General features: G+C 42.9%; 1 protein-coding gene across 2 annotated transcripts in view; it reads left to right on the top strand.

Annotated features, from left to right (window-relative positions):
* SPON1 (spondin 1) overlaps nucleotides 1-23,846 on the top strand; it is a 170,224-nt gene that overhangs the window by 31,481 nt on the left and 114,897 nt on the right. For both annotated transcript variants that reach the window (XM_030200636.1, XM_030200635.1), the window contains exon 6: nucleotides 544-692. In XM_030200636.1, the coding sequence (XP_030056496.1) occupies nucleotides 544-692 (149 nt within the window). The remainder of the gene's footprint in view (nucleotides 1-543; nucleotides 693-23,846) is intronic.

Raw genomic sequence — 23,846 nt, 5'->3', positions numbered from 1 at the left:
GACCTTAATCCCATTGAAAACTTATGGAGGGAGCTGAAGCTGCGAGTTGCCAAGCGACAGCCCAGAACTCTTAATGATTTAGAGATGATCTGCAAAGAGGAGTGGACCAAAATTCCTCCTGACATGTGTGCAAACCTCATCATCAACTACAGAAGACGTCTGACTGCTGTGCTTGCCAACAAGGGTTTTGCCACCAAGTATTAGGTCTTGTTTGCCAGAGGGATCAAATACTTATTTCCCTCTGCAGAATGCAAATAAATTCATATACTTTCCACAATGTGATTTTCCGGATTTAATTTGTGATGTGCTATCTCTCACTGTTACCAATAACCTACCCTTCAATTATGGGCTGCTCATGTCTTTGTCAATGGGCAAACTTACAAAATCAGCAAGGGATCAAATACTTATTTCCCCCACTGTATATATATATATATATATATCCGTAGTGCAAAACATTTCTGAGGTTAAGTTGTTGAACTTTAAAATTACATTTATTTCATAACATGCCTAATATAATCCTTTTTTTTATCTCCGTGTTTATAGGTCTAGCTAATCACTGGTCAGCAATCATCGGAGGGTCTCACTCTAAAAATTATGTCTTGTGGGAATATGGAGGATATGCAAGTGAAGGAGTCAAGCAGGTTGCTGAGTTGGGCTCTCCAGTAAAAATGGAGGAGGAAATCCGACAAAAGGTATGGCAGCATGAATTTTGTATACTGAGCTGGGGCAGTCAGTGTTTTTTCAATGCCAGCTACCATGGCTGAAATAAATCCAGATATTCACCACTGGTGTACAGGCTGTGGTCAATGCCGAATATCTAGATAGGGTGGTAAGTGCTAGCACTATCCAAATAGCAGTGTTAACTCTTTTGCTGTCCTAATTTTATCAAGATTGAATATCACTGTTTACTGGATAACTCTTCACTATCAATTCAAATGTTCTGTTATGTATTGTGTTGACATTGTAAGTAGTATAGTATGCCATACTTTGTATTGTTGTTTGAATATTTTTACTGCTGTAATTGCCTATTGCTCATGTTTGATCTATTCTTAGTGTACACTCTGTTGAGTGAATTCCTTCAAAAAAGCGGTATATAAATCTAAATAAACAAACTCCAGTGACACCGTCACGTCACCCATGGACTGCCACCCCAATGCTATTCAGATAGCACCAGGGAGTTCTGCAATGATTTTCAGCTGCATTATCTTGATATGCCACTGAAAATCAAGGGAGGGCTCTGAGCAGCAGCACTTACCTGCTGTTTAGCTTGCACTGGCTTCCAGTGATGTTTAAAATCAAATTTAAGGTTTTGATGCTTACTCATAAAGCCCTGCATAAAGGGGTTCCACATTCCCTGTCAACTCCTCCTGTTTCATATGTACCCCCTCCTGTCCTTCGCTCCCTTAATGATCAGTGTCTTGTTCTTCCAGGCCTCCAATAGGTTTGTTCACAATCTGCAAAGCAGCGTGCCTTTTTTACTTGGCTCCCACATAATGGAACAGTGTCCTTTTTGTCTCTGCATGTTGAGAACCATCCTATCAAAGGTTTAGATCAAGCCTCAAAACTTACCTCTTTCAAAAGGCTTTTGGTGATGACTTGGTTTGATGAGGATGGATTTCTGTGCTCAGAATGGCCTGGCTGGCTTTACCATTTGAGATCTGGTTACCACTATTGTAACCTTACCTTCTGTGTATAGTATGATCGCGCTATTCTTTCCTGTAAGATTTATGGAATTATTTCTGCGTGTCAGTTCAAGGCAGGCGGTAAATGCTAACAAAGGATAAAAGATTGTATAAACTTTTAAGTCTTTATGCTCTTTCCAGTTGATATTCAGAGTGATTTAATTGGGCAGGAAAAGTTCCTGCCTGGTTGAATCGGTTTGCCTATCCTAGAGATTAGTGTCACTGAATATTAGGACAGGCTGCTGTGACACTCTCCACCTAGTGCTGGGGTGCTGTACAGGGCAGAACGAAATGTTTTCTGGGCACAGTCAATAATTATTTCTTTATGACTTAAATTCCACACTGTCTATAAATTGTAAGTAGATTACAGAATGAAACATAATCATAAAGTAAAAGAAATATCAAAACTATAAATCATTACAATGAGAGCAATGGATTAACGTAGACATTACTCAGTGTGTTATTTCTAGTGAAAAAGGTGCCAGTACTCAAATGCCAGTCCACCCTTCAGGGGTGGGGGGATTACTGAGGGACCCACTCACCCCACAATAGCCAGGCCCCCTGCAACCAGTCACAGAATCTATGACCAGGCAGAATTGGTGTGTAGAGCCTGAGCTCTTTTATTAAAACTTGGGGACCATGGGCCAACTTTAGCAGACAATGGAAAAAGTGCCAGTGCTCAGTACCTCCAAGTACCCCCTCAAAAAAAGCCCTGACATTACTATTCCTTTTTCAAATCAACAGACATCTTACCCAAACTGATCTCAGATTATATCATAAATAGAAGCAAATGCTCTTTTAAACAAATATCTGCACAACGTTCATCCAGTGATGGGCAGTGTTTTAATGGCTGTTTTTACAGGAGTTTCACTAATCATTGTGGCTGTCTTTGCTGACCGACTGCGCTTTTTTTGAAATATCTTATATTCTTCTGATGGGGAACTGAATTCACTACTTACATAACTCGCAATTAACCTTAGACCCCTGAGGCAGGCGTTGTTGACGCCGAAACACGGCCCGTGTCGGGTCTTATTTCAATAAAGGACTCCTGTTGTCTCAGTCTTGAAGACCCAGTTGTGTTTTTTTTTTCTCTGTATACTTTCTGTGTTTGCTGTATCACCCTCTCTATTTGCTTTGCGGTTAAATATCTTTGAATGTTGGCTGATATGGTTTTAGTTGTTTTCGAAAAGCCTTCTCTATTTTTCAAAGTTCAGAAGACAAGGCTGTGGACCTGCTCTTTGAAAAGTACCACATCGTAGTGCGTACTGTACGGAATGATAGTACAATCCAGTAAGTTCTTTTCACCTGTGTAAAGAGCTCAAGTAGGTCAGTAGATTTTCAAAGTTGATGCAATAAAATTTGGAGCCTCTGCATTCAAGGCCTTGTGGATCAGAAGTAATATCTTAAATTGAATCCACCACGCCACCAGCAACCAATGCAAATCCATCACCGCAAGTGTAATATGTTGAAACTTAGAACCCTTTGATATTAATCTCATTACAGCATTCTGTGCAACCTGTAATGGCACAGGTGTAGGAAGGAAAACAGAAGCCACTGTACAGAAACATTAGCACTGAAAGAGGACTGGTAGTCAGCAAACGTGAGGAGAGGAGTGACTAACTCGGATCAGCTAGACAGTGATGGACTGGTTGATTAGCTGGGCGACAAGATGGAATGGGGGAAAACTGCTAGTAAGATAACTTCTTAGGGATGATGAGTAGGTGACTAGTTAGCGAGGGAAAATGACCAGCAAATTATGGAGAGAGGAATTGGCTGGAGAGGGAGTTTGAGAGAGAGGGAGAAATGGGTGGATGATTATATGGGAGATGATTAGAAATGGGGAAGGATTGCTGGGTGGAAGGTTCAGGTAGGTAGGGATAAGGCTAACAGGTTGAGAGAGGAAGACTGTTAGAAACTAGAACAGGAGAGGGAGGGAGACTAGATATGGTGGAGACTGTTACTGATATGTTTAGAGGATAAAAGAGATTGGGTGGTGGGGGTCAAGAGAGAGAAAGGATGAGCAAAAACATATTAAAAGCTTTACCGCCTGATATTTAGCACTATTGAACTGGTCAGAATGGATGGTGACCAATTAAATAGCGCTTAACTAGCTATCCGCCAGTATTCAGCCAGGGATAACCAGCTATCCTCCACTGAATATCTGTGGTTAGTGGCTGGCGGATAACTGGTTATATCACGTGACATAACTGGCTATCTGACAATTTTGAAACTGGGCTTGGCAGTCATATTTGTCCACATCAAACCCTGGTATATCTTTGGCCGTTTTAAAGATAACCGGCTACGTCTGAATATCGACATAGCCGAGTATCTTCAAACCGGCCGAAAAAACCCCGGTCATTGGAAATGGCCCGGCATTGAATATCTGGGTTCAGCGCGAACCGCATGAGACAGCCCAGCTATCTTCCATGGTCTGCATATTTGGGCCTTAGTTTATAAGTTTCCATCCCTAATAGATACAGAATGTGAAAAAAGTTTTAGGGGCCCTTTCACTAAGCCGCATAAGTGCCTACGTGCACCCAACATGCGCCAATTCTGAGTTAATGCCCAGCTACCGCATGGCCCTTGCGGTAATTTCATTTTTGGTGTGCATCCACTATGCACGTCCGAAAAATATTTTTTGTTTTCTCGTCAAGTGGCATTTGACATGCGTAGGTCATTACCGCCCAGTTACTGCGTGAGACTTTACCGCTAGGTCAGTGGCTGGCGGTAAGGTCTCAGATCCAAAATGGATCCAAAATTTCATTTTGCTGCACATCCATTTTCGGCAAAAATTTTTAAAAAGACATTTGTTTTATAGGTGTGCTAAAAATGATTTTATGCGCCCTCAAAACATGCGTCTATACTACCGCAGGCCTTAGTAAAAGGTGCACCTTAGTAAAAGGACCAATTAATGATTCAGGTCCTAAAGCAGCTGCATCAGGCCTTGGAGAGCCCCAAAAACTTAGTAGCCAGCTGCTGGAGAATTATGGAAACTTTGCCATTGGCTGCCGTTACCCCCACACACTTTTTCAGCCTCTGTGGGAATGACCGGCTGCTGGGTTTTTGAGCGGGCACCAGTATCCAAAGAAAATCTGTCAAAGCCTGGTGTAGACAAAGAAAAATGTTATCAAGACGTAGCATAACTGTTTCCATTCTTGAAATAATGTCTAAATTTTGAGAAATTTGCAGCATGTTTGATAGTTAAGTCAGTTTTGTGTTACACATTTCCATCCTCTATCCCTGTGTTGTTTACAGTCAAAATATTTGTATATGTTATTATACAATGAAGCATGAAAGAACTTCATAGAAATCAGTTTGTAGATACTGCAATTTTGATAGTGGTAACTTTTTATGGCAGACTACATTAAGTCAAGTGATCCATAAACGAGTTTGTTTGATATAATTATTCAGTGTTGTTATAGCTGTAATGAAAGGGAGAGCCCGCCTGGCTCTGTACTATATGTTCTCTGCTAAAGGTCAGTGCTTCCTAGAATAATTAAATGGTTTTTAAGTGCTTCATGCTTTGCAGTAGTGATGCAGAATTTGGTTCAGATAGAAGCCAAGTTATCACTTCATTTCTCTAGTGCTTCGTTATTAGTCCCAGATGTAATGTGAATTCTTTTTGAAATAGACTGTAAATCAGGAATATTTAGGCTCAATTCATCAAAGCATCAAGATTTAGAAAATTATACATTTGCAGAATTCAGCAAATAAAAACAATTTGTATTATATGTTACAAAAAGATGTTTCTGAGAGTGTGAGAATTTCCCCAAAGTTGGACAAATGCCTTTACATTCTGGTTTATGAAGGCTGCTATCCTATATAATAATTCTCACCTCCAACGTTCTAAAGTAGCTGCTGTGTCCGTAGCTCCTTTGGAGTTGCTGAGCTAGGCTCCGAAGTCAGGCTGACGTCACTGTTGTCATTATGCTGAGAAGGAGGTGGGGTGAGGGCTCCAGCAGCCAGCTGGCAAGGGAAGCTTCCAGTTGGCTGGGCTGTCTGGGCTGTCTGAGGAGGAGGAGCACGGCCGCAAGGCTGTAACCCACAGAAGTAGGAAGCGGGGTGAGGGCTCTAGCAGCCAGCAGGGCACGCAGCAAGCCCAGCTCCCGACACGAATCCTGCGGCCAGAAACAGAGAGTCGTGGTGGCTTCCGGAGCGCCAGCTCTGACAAGATGGCCAGCGCTCCACTTCGCGGGGGCGAGAGGATCGATGCGACTTCCGGAGCGCCGGCTCTGCCAAGATGGCTGGCGCTCCACTTCGCGGGCCAGAAACAGAGGGTCGGGGCGGCTTATGGAGCACCAGCTTTGACAAGATGGCCGGCACTCCACTTTGTGGGGGCGAAAGGATTGGTGCGACTTCCAGAGCGCCGACTCTGCCAAGATGGCCGGCGCTCCACTTTGCGGGGCCGGGAGGATCGGGGCGGCTTCCAGACCGCCGGCTCTGCAAAGATGGCCAGCGCTACACTTTGCGAGGGCGAGAGGATTGAGGCGACAACCTGGGTGGTTGGAGGGGGGGGGCAGGTGAGAGAGCAGGGTCGTTGGACATGTATGGCTGGAGGGGGGGCAGGGGGAGAGGAGCGTCGCTGGACATGGGTGGCTGCAGGGGGGGCAGGGGGAGAGGAGGGTCGCTGGACATGGATGGCTGGAGGGGCAGGGGAGAGGGAGGGGGGTCCTGAGACCAGAGAGGTGGGGGTGGAAGGGGGTCCTCTGACCATAAAGGGGGGAGAAGGAGGGCCCTGAGAGAGGGGGGTGGGGGCACTCACTCTCTGTCTCTCACATACACTCTCTCTGACACACTCTCTGTCTATCACACTCTCTCTCTCTGTCACACACACAGAGTCTCACACACACAGACACTCTGTCGCACACACACACTCTCTCTCACACACAAACACACACACACTCTGTCTCTCTCATTCTCTCTCTGACACACACACACCATCTCTCACACACACTCTCTCTCAAACATACACTCCGAGGAAAACCTTGCTAGCGCCCGCTTCATTTCTGACAGAAACGGGCCCTAGTTTTGAATAATGCATTACAATATCAACTTCGTTTTACAGTGCCTGGCCTCATGGTCAAAACAGCTGTCCTAACTTTATGTTAACCAGGCACCGGTCTGAATATCTGGAGGTGCCCAGTTAACTTCTCGGTTGGAGGCCCTACCCTTTCGTGCCAGCGGGTGATGTGAGTACAGCACACTACCCCGCTCATTGACTTCTAAGGTAGATGTACAGCATTCTGGCAAAAGCTGGAGCACATAGCAGTCCTTTGACAGTGGAGTCCTTAACCCATGGGAGACCTCTGTGAGAGCAAATGGAAGAACGCACAGGTAAGCTTTAGCATGCCTCTGAAACCCTCCCCTGACTGTCTTCTCTCTGCTAACAGTGCTGTCTGAAGAGGGAGGATGAGTGAATTGTAGGGAGGGGAGGTTAAACTTGGGAAGAAACACCTGAGGAGAGAGCTCTGGGGGAGGGTGGATGGAGCCCAGGAGGAAGAGTTGAAGGCTGCATAGAGAGAAAGAGACTGACTGTTGATGACAAACTAGGAAGGCGAGATAAGGTCTGGTTGCTGGAAACAAGAAGGGAAGATTCAGAAAGAGAGTTAAAGGTGGAAGGAGGGGAATTGAAAATGAGTGAGGGGCAGGGTAGGAGGTTGAAAGAGAAATTGAATGGTAGGGACATGAAAAGGCCTATTGAGAGAGAAAAAGAAAGAAAGAGAGAAAGGAAAGGAGGGTGTGCTGGGTTCTTTTTTTTTTTTATTTGTGTTGGGCTAGGCAGCAGGAGATGAGGTGGGGTCCAAATGTTCAGGAGAGAGTTAATGGCATCAGCCTGTGAAGAGGCAGCTTAGCAGGGGCAAGGGGAATAAGCAGGTTCCTCCAGTGAATTTCACGTCTAGTTCATTTCATATTCTTTGTACACAGAATTCTACATTAGTATTTATAGCTGATTTTCACTCTTTGTATTCTTCCAAAAGATGGATATCCAGCTCAGATTGCAGAAGGGGAAGGAACGTCCATGTCCAAAAAGATGGATGTCTGTATGTAGACAGGTTACAGAAAGGTGCTCTGATTGAGCAGTTGTCCCTTGGAGAGACTAAAGGAAGTCACTGTAGGTATTTTCCTATCCCTGCAGGGCTCACAATTAAAAAACAAAAACAACAATTACAAAAAGCTTGCAATGGACGTTCCATGCAATCACAGCTTCCATGTATGTTCTCTACAGTTTTGGCAGAGTCATGTTCCAAGTGCATATATCTATTTTACCTTGTTCGGTGTCCTGGACTCTATTAGTGCTGCTGAAAGAATGACATTATAAACAGTAAATTTAACATCACAGGGATCTTTCGGTGCTAAGTAAATGTTACCATATGTGGAAACATTTTCAGCCTGTTCCAGGAGTTTCCCTATTCTTTCCTTTTAAAAATCATGTTCCCACTTATATATTTCTATTAAACAACATTTAATTATCTTAAGCTGTGTTAATGATATTGACATTTTAGTGTTACTACCTAGCGATTTTTGCGCTTTAAGAATGTTTGAGCTAAAATACAGTAAAGTAAAGCCATTCAAATGATATAATTAACAATCAGCTTATTTTCGAAGGAGATCGCCGGCCATATTCCGACATAAATTGGGAGATGGCCAGCCATTTCCTGAAGCCGGCGAAATCAGTATAATAGAAAACCGATTTTGGCCGGCTTCAACTGCTTTCCGTCGCAGAGCTGGCCAAAGTTAAAGGGGACGTTTCGGAAGGGTATGGAAGGCGGGACGGGGCGTGGTTATGAGATGGCCGGCTTCGTCCAATAATGGAAAAAAGATGGCCGGCTCTGAAGAGCATTTCGCCGGCTTCACTTGGTCCATTTATTTTTACGACCAAGCCTCAAAATAGTTCCCCAATTGACCAGATGACCACCGGAGGGAATTGGGGATCACCTCCCCTTACTCCCCCAGTGGTCACCAATCCCCTCCCACCCTAAAATAAATTTTAAAAACAAATTTTTGCCAGCCTCTATGCCAGCCTGAAATGTCATACCCAGCTCCCTGACAGCAGTATGCAGGTCCCTGTAGCAGATTTTTGTGGGTGCAGTGCACTTCAGGCAGGTGGACCCAGGCCCATTCCCCCTACCTGTTACACTTGTGGTGGTAAATGTTAAGCCCTCCCCAAACCCCCAAAACCCACTGTACCCACATGTAGGTGCCCCCTTCATCCCTAAGGGCTATGGTAGTGGTGTACAGTTGTGGGGAGTGGGTTTGGGGGGTTTTGGGGGGGCTCAGCACACAAGGTAAGGGAGATATGCACCTGGGAGCTATTTTTGAAGTCCACTGCAGTGCCCCCTAGGGTGCTCGGTTGGTGTCCTGGCATGTGAGGGGGACCAGTGCACTATGAATGCTGGCTCCTCCCACGACCAAATGCCTTGGATTTGGCTGGGTTTGAGATTGCTGGCATTAGTTTCCATTATCGTCAAAAACCGATGCCGGCCATCTCAAACCTGGCCATCTCTGACATTTGGCTGGCCCCAACTGTATTATCGAAATGAAAGATGGCCGGCTATCTTTTTCCGATAATACGGTTCGGGACTGCTTTTTGCGGCGCCGGCCAAATAGATGGCTGGCCATCTATTTGGCCGGCGCTGTTCGATTATGCCCCTCCACGTGTCAGAATTTCTCAGTCAGATTTAACACAGGCCTTTGGAAAGTTCTAACAGCTTTGTCAATTGGTCCCTGTGGCAGGCTGTTCCAGATCATCTACAGCGAATCCTTGAGTTCGGTGATTGATTTTAGCGGGTGGAACTTATGATAAGCCTCCAACATTGCTCCCTAGACAGAAGTCTATGTGACTATGATGTCATAACCAGTAAGATGGGTACCCTTTTTTTTTTTCAAATAATGGTACACTCCAGCTCCATAATCTTACATCATTTGTTTCTAATAGATTAGTAATACCCAACCCTAGACACATTGTCCATGAACATATCCGTCATTCAGCTTTTTTCTGTCTCACTCCTTCTCTTTGGAATAGTCTGCCTGGAACTCTACGCAATTAAGAATTCTTTACAAGGTTTAAAGCCCTTTTGAAGGTTCATTTTTTTTTTCAACAAGCTTTTCATTGTTGTGGTTCTTCGGTGACTCTTGGTCTGAACTCTGGTGTGTCATAGGTGTTTTTTTTCTTCTGATCTTCTATGAATGTTGCCTTCTTGTCCTATGAAATTGGTGTTCCTTTCTCATTTTATGTATTGATTTTATTTTATTGTAAACTGTTTAGATCCTCTTTTTATTGGTATTTTGTGGTATAAAAAGTTTTTAATAAACATATGGCCTGATACTCAAATGTATTTAACTGACTAGGAACCCTGAAGCTGGCTATCTGCCAATATTCAGTGGGACATAACTGGTGATCTCCCGCTGAATATCCTGGTCAGCAGCTAGCCCAGTCACTGGCTATGTTACGTGACACAGAGGGTCATAATCGAACGGCACCGGCCATCTATATGGCCAGCGCCGCAAAGAGCAGTCCAGAACCATATTATCGAAAAAGATGGCCGGCCATCTTTCATTTTGATAATACGGTTGGGGCCGGCCAAATGTCAGAGATGGCTGGGTTTGAGATGGCCGGCATCGGTTTACGCCGATAATGGAAACTAATGCCAGCTATCTCAAACCTGGCGAAATCCAAGGCATTTGGTTGTGGGAGGAGCCAGCATTTGTAGTGCACTGGTCCCCCCTCACATGCCAGGACACCAACCGAGCACCCAAGGGGGCACTGCAGTGGACTTCAAAAAATAGTTCCCAGGTGCATAGCTCCCTTACCTTGTGTGCTAAGCCCCACAAATCCCCCCCCAAAACCCACTCCCCACAACTGTACACCACTACCATAGCCCTTAGGGATGAAGGGGGTTCATGTGGGTACAGTGGGTTTTGGGGTTTTTTGGAGGGCTTAACATTTACCACCACAAGTGTAAAAGGTAGGGGGGGATGGGCCTGGGTCCACCTGCCTGAAGTGCACTGCACCCACTAAATACTGCTCCAGGGACCTGCATACTGCTGACAGGGAGCTGGGTATGACATTTGAAGCTGGCAAAAAAAATTTTTTTTGGGGGTGGGAGGGGGTTGGTGACCACTGGGGGAGTAAGGGGAGGTCATCACTGATTCCCTCCGGTGGTCAGTTGGTCAGTTGGGGCACCTTTTTGAAGCTTGGTCCTGAAAAAAAAGGGACCAAGTGAAGCTGGCGAAATGCTCGTCAGAGCCAGCTTTCTTTTTTCCATTATCGGGCGAGGCCAGCCATCTCGTGACCACGCCCCCGTCCTGCCTTCGCTACCCTACTGACACGCCCCCTTGAAGTTTGGCGGGCTCTGCGACGGAAAGCAGTTGGCGCGGGCCAAAATCTGCTTTCGATTATACCGATTTGGCCGGGTTCAGAACGCCTGCCATCTCCCGATTTGTGTCGGAAGATGGCCGGCGATCTCCTTCGAAAATAAGCTGGATAGCCAGTTATAGCTGATTTTCATCAGCTGACCAGTTAAGTTTAGCAGTCAGACCTGCATAAATAGCAGGTCCATCTTTGGCCACTAGAACCTAGCCAGTCAGCCGACTATGTTTGCGGTGATAAGGCCCCCGGCATTGAATTTCTGAGTTTGCAGGCGACAGTGGGAATTAGCCAGTCTAACCTCCGCTGTCTCAATATCAGGGCCATAAAAATAAACTTTTACAGTGCAAACATTTTTGAACGTGTGAAACTTACTAAGTGATCTCAAGCTAAAAAGTCTTTCAGTTCACCGTGTTATAATCTCATTCCACTCAACACATGAACGTAGATGGTAACAACAAATAAAGCTGTAAAATTTCACATTGAAATTACAAGCGGTTGCTGAGAAAACAGGGTATTACTTTTTATTGCCTCACCCTGTATATGTTTGCATTTACTCTCAAAATGCACATGTGTATTTTTTTTTTTAAGAACATGCACATATATGGCAGTTCCAAAATGCATCCACATTTCACCTAAATAAGCATGCGATCAGCACATATACAGCCATGAATTTTGAGTCATTTTCTGCATGTAAAACATTTTTTAGATGTGGACAAACAATTTCTAAGATTACCAGCATAGTGGAAAATTTGGAAAAGCCAAAATGCTTTGTATCTCTTTAATTTGGCAGGTGAAAGTAAACGTCTTCTTCTACGATGTCAGGATGTGCTCCCAGAGGAGTGCTTATCGAGGGATTACATTTGCAAATCTATGCAGGCTTTTCTTTCTTTACAATTATCCCGACACAATAAGCAGGCATGAATAAAAAGGTTACATTGTACCCTTGGTGGTGATCAAAGCAAACTCTATGCATGGATGACACTTTGATTATTGGTAAAGCATGCAATATTTGCACAATGGGGACAGCAAACCAGTGCAAGGCTTCAGGACTGCACTTCTCTGGTTTTTATATTGCTCACAAAGACAAAATGTTCTACTTCAGACTTTTCCTGGAAAAAGTACATTTGAATATCAGTTTGAGGACATTCCAGCATGTTTAACCTATGGAACTTTGTAAGTCTAAGTGCTTTGAAAATGAGCCCCTAATAATGTAGCATAGATTTTGGAACTGAGGGGATTAAAGTAAGTGGAGGAGTGGCCTAGTGGATAGGGTGGTGGACTTTGGTCCTGAGGAACTGAGTTCAATTCCTGGCACAGCCAGCTCCTTGTGACTCTGGGCAAGTCACTTAACCCTCCATTGCCTGTCATGAGTGGGAAAGTGTGGGGTACAAAAATAAAAAAACAATATTAATATTTTGACAAGTAAACAGCAATTGGCAGTACCCTGAAGGGTTACCACATCCTCTGGCAAAGAGTTCCAGAGCTTAACTATTGGTTGAGTGAAAAAGTATTTCCTCCTATTTCTTTTAAAAGTATTTCCATGTAACTTCCTTTACTATCCCCTAGTCTTTGTAGTTTGGGAACAAGTAAAAACATTGATTTACTTCTATACCACTTAGGATTTTGTAGATCTCGATCATCTCTCCCCTCATCCATCTCTTTTCCAAGCTGAAGATCCTCAAGCTGTTTAGCCTTTCCTCATACAAGAGGAGTTCCATCCTCTAAATCATTTTGGTTGCTCTTCTTTGTACCTTTTCAAATTCTGCTATATCTTTTTTGAGATATGGCTACCAGAACTAAATGTAATACTCAAGGTGAGGTCGCACCATGGAGTAATACAGAGTCACTACATTATTTTCGGTCTTAACCATCATTTTCCTAATAATTCCCACCATCCTGTTTGCTTTCTTGGCCACCACCGCACACTGAGCATAAGATTTCAGCGTATTATCTAGAATGACACCTAGATCTTTTTCTTGAGTGCTGACCCCCAAGGTGGATCCTAGCATCAGGTAACTATGATTTGGATTATTCTTTCCAATGTGCATCACCTTGCATTTGTCCACATTAAATTTCAGGGCTTAAATATTACATTTCAGGGCTTAAATGTTACTCAGCTAAGGAAATTACAATTGATTCACAATAAACAATTAAACTGTTCTTCAGAATGAAAAACTATGAGCCCTCTTCCCCATTTCAGACTGCTGGCTCCCTGTTGCTTACCAGATCCCATTCAAGATATGACCCATCAGGTCCTATACGGACTACACTCCTTTCCTCACAAAATAATTTCTTACTGCATCTATCCCTTCCCACCATCAGGTTAGGGGCCCTTTTTCTAAGGCGCACTGAAAAATGGCCTGTGCTGGTATAGGCAAGTGTATTGGATGCAAGCCGGCCCATTTTTCAGTGTGCCAGCAAAAAAGGCGCTTTTTTGCCGAAAATGGACTTGCGGCAAAATTAAAATCAGCGCGTGTCCATTTTGGCCCTGAGACCTTACTGCCACTTATTGACTTAGTAGTAAGGTGGCATGCGTTAACTGGGCGGTAATTGCCAGTGCACGCACACTGCTGATTACCACCTAGTTAGCGCCATGTGTAGAAAATAGAAATTATTTTCTGCCACGCATTTTGGACATGCGTCAAAATTAGAATTACTGCCCAGGACACGCGGTAGCCGGGCAGGAGTTGTAATTTGGCGTGTAGGTGCCTATCAGGAGAATTTTCGAAAGAGAAGGGCGCCCATCTTTCGACACAAATCGGGAGATGGGCGTCCTTCTCTCAGGGTCGCCCAAATCAGCATAATCGAAAGCTGGTTTTGGGCATCCCCAACTGCTTTCCATCACGGGCCGACCAAAGTTCCCGGGGGCGTGTCGGAGGCGTAGCAAAGGTAGGACTGGGGCATGCCTAACAGATGGGTGTCCTCAAGCGATAATGGAAACAAGAAGGGCGTCCCTGATGAACACTTGGCTGACTTTACTCGGTCCTTTTTTTTTTATGACCAAGCCAGAAAAATGTGCCCTAAATGACCAGATGACCACCGGAGGGAATCGGGGATGACCTCCCCTGACTCCCCCAGTGGTCACTAACCACCTCCCACCCCTCAAAAAACAACTTTAAAAACTTTTGTCTTTTTTTTTTTTATACAGTATGGGTGAAGGACGTTCTTCGCTATGCCTCCGTCCCTGTGATGGCAGTTGAGGACGTCCTTCCCTGCGATGGCAGTTGAGGACATCCAAAATGTGGATGTTTCTGTGAGAAGGATGTCCATGCCTTTGCTATGCCTCCGACACCCTCTTTATTTATTTGGATTTTGGACCACAAGTAGCAGCAGTGGGATTTGAGCTGACCACCTTGGGATTACAAGACCAGTGCTCTAAGTGTGTGTGTGTATCCAGAGGTGGCTGATTCAAATCCCACTGCTGCCACTTGTGATCCAAAATCTAAATAAATGAAGGGGATGTCGGAGGCATAGCAAAGGAATGGACATCCTTCTCACAGAAACATCTACATTTTGGACGTCCTCAACTGCCATTGCAGGGACAGAGGCATAGCGAAGGACGTCCTTCATCCATACTCTTAAAAAAAAAAAGGACGTCCCTGACGAGCACTTGGACATTTTCACCTGGACTTGTGTTTTTCTAAGGTTGTAGATGGCTATTATAAACGCAGCTTGTCTGCATGTATGAAGCCGTCTTTGGCATGCACAGAGCAGCCACGCATAACACTTGGCTGCTCTGCACTGGCTTCCCCTCCTTAGGAAGGAAATCGTGTGCAAATGAGCTAACAGCGAGCAGCTCATTTGCATGCGATTTCCTTCATGCATGCCCGCTCCTTTCTGAATTGTTAAGGGATCGGTAAGGGAAGGGCTTTTCTCTGGGACCAGCGCACTATGAATGCTGACTCCTCCCATGACCAAATGGCTTGGATTTGGTCATTTCTGAGATGGTCGTCCTCGCTTTCCATTATCACTGAAAATCAGAAACGACCAACTCTGCTAGGGACGACCATCTCTAAGGTCGACCTAAATTTGCTGATTTGGGCGTCCCCGACCGTATTATCGAAATGAAAGATGGACGCCCATCTTGTTTTGATAATACGGGTTTCCCTGCCCCTTGCTGGAGCCACCCTGCGAGGACGTCCCCAGGAAAACTTGGGCGTCCTTTTCGATTATGCCCCTCCTTGCGTCTTAGTAAAAGGGTCCCTTAATGTGTTAGCTCCTTCCTTTTAGAGAGAGCTTGTAGATCTCTAGCAGTAGAATTGGTGCAGTAAATTACCAAAAGAGTTTAAATATGTTATTTATTTCCCAGTGAGGTCTAAAGATTATTGTATTGTTTTCTGTTTTGTAATCTATACACCTTTTTGATTGGTATGTCCAAGGAGAGGGTTTATAAAGTTTTTAGAAATTAATTAAATAAATGGACTGACTTTGGACAGCAGCCTTTTTTTTTTGTTTGTTTTGCTCAAGTTTTTTCCCCAGTTTTCCCCAGGCATAATCTTTAGTTATTCCCAATTTTGCTTGTGGCAAACATCATGACTCTTGTTTTATTCTCTTCTCTTTACTCCTTTCATTTCCCTGTTATTTATTAGGCCATTTCTTTTACCATCTAGTGCTTTGATTTTGTGTACTTGCAACCCTGTGTTTCCCTTCTTTCCTTGTACTATGTAAACTGCTTAGAAGTCCTTTCAAAATTTATGGTACATCAGATACACATGAAACAGGAAAAATATTGACTCTGCTCTTCTCTTTCTTTATTCTCAGATCATCACTGTCTCTTTTTTGTTTCATTTTAAGTTATACTCTATCCCCTTCATTTTAGTTACGCAATATCCCTGAATTTGTTTGTATCTGTCTCGTCTTCTCCTGTTCTCATTCCCACTTTTTTCAAACAGTTTTCTGGCTGCTCTCCCAGATTCGTTGCACCTCTCACACTCTTTTTTCTTTTTTTTCTTTCAGCCTGTTCTTATGTTACTTCTTTCGACTTTACACTGATGCCTTGTTAAGTAATGGACACATTTTTTAAACTGTTTCCCCTCTCTGGCACTAGTGAGGCATTTCTATAATGGGGCACTTACATTCATACGCATATCATGCATGTAAACGTACAGAATGCTGACATTGATATGTACATGAATGCACATGTGCACACAAATGTCAGTATTTCCCCTAGGTGTGATTCAGTATGGGAGCGCCTTGTGGCATCGAAATACAAAGGGAGCAAACACAGGGGGGCAGAGCATGGGTGTACTGTACTATCAGTTTTGTGTGCCTGCAGTAACACCAGCGTTAGAGGTTATTCTGGTATTATAATGGTTTCTGGGTACACAGATGCCATTACAGAATAAATGTAATGCCTCCTTGGATGCTCCTGAATTTGGGGCCCAACCTAACTGGATCCTCCCCAGGACAGTCTCCGACACTCCCTTACTTACTTGGAACTTGGTGCCTCCACCTGGGGAAAAAGGGTGTTAGCAGGTGGCTGTACCCTCTTCTCTTCCCCCCCTCCCAAGGAAAAAATCCCCCCAAAAAGGAGAACTGCTGTGAACAGGACTGGCTAATAAATTAAACAGACTTAACTATTTACAAATCTCTCTCTCTCTCTCTCTATCCATTATGTTACACTTGTTCTTTATGTAACCAATTGTTTATCTACTCTTGATTGGCGCTTGCTATGATGTATTATTGTAAGCCACATTGAGTCTGCAAATAGGTGGGAAAATGTGGGATACAAACGTAACAAATTAAATAAATAAATATATATATATACATACATATATTCATTATTACACACAACCAACAAAGGTCTTGGCACTTAACTTCTTTCAGCAAATATAGACAAACCAATAGTATTGAAAATTAGCCTCTTGAACCAAATATGACTTAATTTATGCACTCTGGCATTAACAGTTACTGTTGGATTCTGGTATTCAGAGTCAGTGACTTAGTCCTACACATACTGCTCAGACCCTGTCAGTCTTGCTTGTCAAGATAGTAGCTGCAAGCTGTTCCCTGTTGCTTAGTTAAATTGGTGTGTGGGTGTGACTGAGTGGCCTAGGTCCCTCCTCTTCTTTCCTTGCAAATCCACCTTCTCTCAGTCCCCTCAGATCTCATCCCTGCTGCAGGAGACTTCTTGGGCTGGTGGCTTCTGTGCTGGATCCCAGGCTGGCTAAGCCTGTACCTGCTGTGGCTTTCTGGAGGCTCTGCCTGGGATCTGGGGACTGGCTGCCCTCCAGGGAGCTGTTCTCCTCTGCTGGGCTCCTAGGGCTAGCCACAGCAAAGGAGCCTTCTTGCTTACTGGGCCCCTAGTGGATCTTCTGGATAACAATTGTACAAAATGTGTTAGAAAATTAAGTTTTGATTCCATAGCAGTGGAACATGCAACCCCATGTTTAAAGCAACTTACAATTGTCTTTCGATAAAAGTTAGAATTGAATTCAAATAGTTGATGATTTGTGATTAACATTTTGTATAGGGTTGCCCCAGAATATCTTAGAAATGTGATTCTGTTATACATTTCATTATAATCTGAAATTTATTCAGGGTTGTTTTCTCATTTTGTATGACATTGTGTTAATTGATGTTAATTGTTGTTCTTTATGATCTGTCTTGTTGGTTACGTGGATTATAAATGCTCATATGAAATGTGCCTTGCATCTCTGCTCTAGTTTTGCCACATGCTGTCCCTGAGAATTGTCCGTCTATGGACCGGACCTAGAGCAAGTATTTGCTGTGTCGCTGTCCACAAACATTTATATGAGTTGTAGCCCCAGTGCTTATCTGCATGTAAAACATGGTTTTCATGTGGCAAACAGTTTATCGAATTATCCTCTAAGAAGGTCATTTTATAGCACATCACCTAGGTCTGGAGGTTCAGAGGGTGCCTATTTTTAACCTATTTTCTAAAAACACATAAACGCCTATGTGGCTTTGTAAAAACAAGGTGTAAACTGGTAGAAATCACAGCTACATTGACCTGCTCAGAAGAAGTCATAAATTTTAGCATGCAAAGTACATGCATATACATGTATATTTTTATTTAAAAAATGTTTATTGCTTTTGATAGAAAGCACTTTCTCTGTTCAGGTTTGATACTTGATAACATGTAATTATGCAAATGCACATAAATAATAATTAATGTGTCTACTTTGTGAATCTGTGCTGCACCCAAACTGTTATCAATCACCTGGCACAGCTTTATAAAAACCATCTGATGTGTTTAAAACAGGGTTTTGCATGCAGAAAAACTTGATAAAAGTACCTTTTTAAAGTCTAATGAATGTGTCTTACGTTCTCATAAGCAAAACATAAAAATACTTTAACCGTAAAAACTCCAGAGGGAGCAGAGGATAGAAAATAGAAAATTATGGTGGCATAGTATAAAGACAGTGATATAAATCTCTTGTTCTAATCATAGCTTTCTATATCTGGATCATAAAACCTGCTCTTCGTCTGAAATTTGCTTATGAAGCCATCTATCATTATTTTACAGTTCCTCTCACATAGACCATAGAATGAAGCTGTATGTGTGTTTTCTTTGAAGGGTACACAGTCTGTTCTCTCTCTCTCTTCTTCCTTTGAAAGCTACACTGTCTGCTAATTCTTCTCTTTCTTTAAAAAGTACATTCCCTCCTCACCTATAGACAAGTATGCAGTAGAGATATAAATAAAAGCAAGAAGTTACACTGCTATAATGTTTGATTTAAATTGCTCATTTGGAAACATTGCTTCTGGTTACTATTTTCTTTTATATAACAGTGAATAACATTTAAAATGAAACCCCCTGAAACCTGGTATTTCTGAGCAGTGGAATGGTGGAGTAGCCTAGTGGTTAGAGCCAGCCACCCACAGAAAACCAGAGAAGTTGGGTTCAAATCCTGAGACTTCCATTGGTGCTTCTTGTTTATTGTTTACAAAGTGTTTAATATACTGCTAGATGAGGGGATGCTCAAAGCGGGTTTACAGTCTAAATTCAAAAAGGGAAAGAAATGCCATCAAATATAAGAAAAGTAGGGAGGAAGAAAAAAAAAAAGCAACCAGATCAATATGTAAAAAGCAGAAACTCCCGTCGCTGCTCCATGGGAGGGGGAAGGGGGGGGGGATCAAGGCCTATTGCTGATGGAAGAGATGGGTCATAAGGGTGGCCCTAAATTGAGGTAGGAGGACGCCTTACAGAGGTCAGTGGGAATTGAATTCCAGAGAGCAGGGGCAACACAGAAAAAGCTGAATGACGTATAAATTCAAATTGAGAGTGGAACACTGAAGAAACACATAAACTGTACTCTTAGACAGAGCTCATGGAACAAACTGAACAGTGTGGGGTGACCTTGGCTAAGTCATTTCATCCTCCATTTTCTCAGCTACAATTTAGATTGTAAGTCCACATGGAGGCATATTTTCAAAGCACTTAGACTTACAAAGTACCATAGGTTAAGAGGAGATTGGAAACTGGTTAAAAGTTGCCTATTTTAAGCCTAAGTCCCCAGATCTAAAATGCTGACATGCATTCCTGCTCATTTTTGAAAGTGATCGTCGGCCATCTTCCGACACAAATCGGGAGATGGCCGGCGATCTCCTGAACCCGGCCAAATCGGTATAATGGAAAGCCGAATTTGGCCGGGTTCAACTGCTTTCCATCGCGGAGCCGGCAAAACTTCAAGGGGGCGTGTCGGTAAGGTGGTGAAGGCAGGACGGGGGCATGCTCACGAGATGGCTGGCTTTGCTTGATAATGGGAAAAAAAGCTAGGCTTGACGAGCATTTCGCCGGCTTTACTTGGTCCCTTTGTTTTCACGACCAAGCTTTAAAAAGGAGCCCCAACTGACCAGATGACCACCGGAGGGAATCGGGGATGACCTCTCCTTACTCCCCCAGTGGTCACCAACCCCCTCCCACCCCAAAAAAACAAAACAAAACTTTTTTGCCAGCCTCAAATGTCATACCCAGCTCCCTGATAGCAGTATGTAAGTCCCTGGAGCAGTTTTTAGTGGGTGCAGTGTACTTCAGACAGGTGGACCCAGGCCCACCCCCCCCTACCTGTTACACTTGTGATTATTTTGATCCCTGGTCGGAATTGTTTTGAAGTTGTGTTATTATTTGCAGCAAACTTAGAAACATAGAAAATGTAGCCATAAAAAGATCATGTGGCCTATCTAGCCTGCCCATCCATGCCATCTACTTTCCCTGTCACTCCCTTAGAGATCCTATGTACTTGTCCCAAGCTCTCTTGAATTCAGATACTGTTTTCATCTTCACCACTTCCACTGAGTGGCCGTTCCATGAATTCACCACTCTTTCTGTGAAGAAGTATTTCTTCAGGTTTCATCTGAGTCTGTCTCCTTTCTCCTTCATCTGATGCCTCTTCGTTCCAGAGCTTCCGTTCAATTGAAAGAGACTCGACTCCTGTGCATTTATGCTGCATAGATATTTAAATCTCTTATCATATCTCCCCTCTCCCACCTTTCTTCCAAAGTATATATATTGAGATCTTTAAGTCTCTTCTCATATGCTTTGGCTTCAGAGGCTAAAATTACCTGCAGAGCTTGCCAAACAGCAGAGAGGCAGGTTATTTACCCCAAATCTCTAACCTTATGTATGAGCTGTACATTTCATTCAGATAAGTCTATCAAGGAGATAGTTTTACCTAGTAGATAAAAATTCAATTGAGTCAAGCTGTGGTTTCTTATGGTTGATTTACAAGTATTTGAGAGATTTTTTTTTTTTTTTGGGGGGGGGGGGGGGGGGGCGAGGGTCCCTGTGAGGTTTCTCCTGTGCCCCCTGTTTTCTCCTTTGCAAAACAGTACTGAAATTTCCTTGTAGTCCCACCTGCTATTGTGTACAAATAATTGACTTATATATATTTTTTGTCTAAATTGCCTTTCTTTGAGCCTGCTTCACTTACACTAGGGCTGCTCATACCTGCCCTTAAGACTCCTCATCCATTTGGGTTTCCAGGAAACCCACAGTGAATATGCATGAGATAAGTTTGTATATACACTGTAGACCTCCATAACTTGGCTTGATATAATGTGGTCAACGCCCCCCTTTTTGATATTACATATTATACTGTAGACCCAAAATAAAGTGGATTCACCTATAACATGGTCAGATATTATAGATTCCAATGTCAGCATTATATGGGGACAACAGTATATTGTCTCTTGCATAGTTATCATGCATATTTGTCATGAATACCATGAAACGTAATTGGCTTTGGAATCCTGAGGATAGTTTTGGAAAACAAGAACTTACACAACCCTCCACTACAATTGTGTATCTGTTACTCTGAGTTAGGAAAGTATTAGAAAACATGACTGTAATTATTTTCCAACTTGTGAAATAATCATGAACCTAACAGCTGAGATCAGCAGTTATTTTGCTTCAAATACACCGTGAGGAAGACACAAGTAAACCTATGAAATCCATAAAAAGAAAAGCAGGATGCACTGAGGGTTTATGTGCTTAGGAGTCGATGTCCCATGATAAAAAATGAACTGATAACTGAGTGTCTGGCTGCATGTTTCCTCCACAGAGAAAGGTTAGCAGGAAGTCTTCTTGTCAAACTGAATCCCCTCCCCTCTCTCATTTATGTTTGCATCTATCTGGTTCCTGTTTAGACTCATAACATTAACCCACTTCTTTAAAGGCACCAGGAATCAACATATGCTTCAAGACTCCAAGGATCATATTTATTTATTTAGATTTTGCTCACACCTTTTTCAGTAGTAGCTCAAGGTGAGTTACATTCAGCTATATTGGATATTTTTCTGTCCCAGGAGGGCTCACAATCTTAAGTGTGTACCTGAGGCAATGGAGATTTAAATGACTTCCCCAAGATCACAAGGAGTAGAAGTGGGATTTGAACCAGCCACCTCTGGATTTCAAGACTGGTGCTCTAACCACTAGGCCACTCCTTCACTCCATATATGCATTATCATTTCCTACTTTGACAAGTTCAGCTGAATCTTAACGTTTTGATTTATTTAAACATTTATGATGTAGCACTATTTAGACTGGCTATAGCACGCTTATTAACACAAAGAGTAGCCTGATGAAAGAAGTGCTATACCACTTGACAAAGAAATGTATTCCCCCCAAAAAGTGGTTTTTTGCTGAGGGCACTCTTTAACAAAAAGCTGAAAAAAGAAAAAAAGTAAATTTAAAAAGGACATTGTTAGCAGAGCTGTTAGCCATGTCAGTGGAGCAGCAATTTCAGTCTTGGTTCTAGTTATTGACATATATTAGGAAGCAGCCTGAGATACAGGAGGGAGAGAAAGGAAACAGATGTTGGTTGAGCCCCAAACCTGTCCTGGAGAGAGCTAGAGGTAGATTTCGTAGGGATCTCAGCTCTAGATGGCCTGGAAGTTCCTCTTAAGAAGAGAAGGAATAGGAAAGGCTTTAGCAGTAGTAAAGGAACTGCAGGAAGAAATAGATAGAGAGCTAGAGGAAAGGACCTCAGCTCTAGACTTCCTGGATTTTTCCCTGAAAAGAGAGGGAATACGAAGAGTTTTAGCAGTCATAAAGGAACTCCAGGAAGGTAGGTATTTTGGATTTTGCGCCTGTTGAAATAGCAAAGAGAAGGGAAGTTCATTTAGAAGGAACTGACCTTATGGAAGGTTATTTTATAATTTTACTGTCGCTGAAAGAGGGTTGTTTGAGGCTGGCTATATAAGGAACGTAGGCAGCACAGACAGCAAACGTGATCCAGGGAATAAAGAACAGATGAGAATCCACCAAAACAGGTTTTATTCAGGAGGAACCCATAAGAACATAAGAATAGCCATACTGGGTCAGACCAATGGCCCATCTAGCCTAGTATCCTGCTTCCAACAGTGGCCAATCTAGGTCATAAATACCTGGCAGAAAACCAATTAGTAGCAAGATTCCATGCTACCAATCTCAGGGTAAGCAGTGGCTTCCCCCTATCTGTCTCAATAGCAGACTATGGACGTTTCCTCCAGGAACTTGTCCAAACCTTTTAAACTCAGATATGCTAACTGCGGTTATCGTCTGGTGAAGAGTTCCAGAGCCTAACTAAAAAATATTTCCTCCTATTTGTTTTGAAAGTATTTCCATGTAACTTTGTTGAGTATCCCCTAGTCTTTGTACTTCTACTCATTTTACACCATTCAGGGTTTTGTAGACCTCAATCATATCTCCACTCAGCCATCTCTTTTCCAAGCTGAAGAGCTCTAATCTCTTTAGTCTTTCCACATTTGGGAGTTCCATCCCCTTTATCATTTTGCTTGCACATCTTTGAACCTTTTCTAATTCCACTATATCTTTTTTTGAGATACGATGACCAGAATTGAATGCAATACTCAAGGTGAGGTCTCAACATGGAGTGATATAGAGGCATTATAAAACAAATAGGAGGAAATACTTTTTCACTCAAAGATTAGTTAAGCTTTGGAACTCTTTGTTGGAGGATGTAGTAACAGCAGTTATGGGTTTAAAAAAGGTTTGGACAAGTTCCTGCAGGAAAAGTCCATAATCTGTTATTGAGATGGACATTGGGGAAGCCACTGTTTGCCCCAGAATTGGTAGTGAATGCTGGAAATTGAACATAAAAAAGCCACACATTTCATCTTACAGCCATTAAGTCAACCTGACATAGAATTTGAAAATAGAAAAAGCTTGTTAAATGTACTGAACATGCTTGTATTGTACAACATCTGTTAGCAAGTTATTTTTAGATAAACTAGCTATAAAAGTATCTAGGCTATTTCTTTCTGTTTCTAGATTGTGATATCTCTGGATTAATTAATGGAAGATAGTAGAAAAAGTGATTAATTTCATC

Source organism: Microcaecilia unicolor, chromosome 4 (genome assembly GCF_901765095.1).
Source record: "Microcaecilia unicolor chromosome 4, aMicUni1.1, whole genome shotgun sequence".
Lineage (NCBI taxonomy): Eukaryota > Metazoa > Chordata > Amphibia > Gymnophiona > Siphonopidae > Microcaecilia > Microcaecilia unicolor.
The sequence above is the reverse complement of the archived record's forward strand: the minus strand, read 5'-3'. Positions and strand labels throughout refer to the sequence as shown.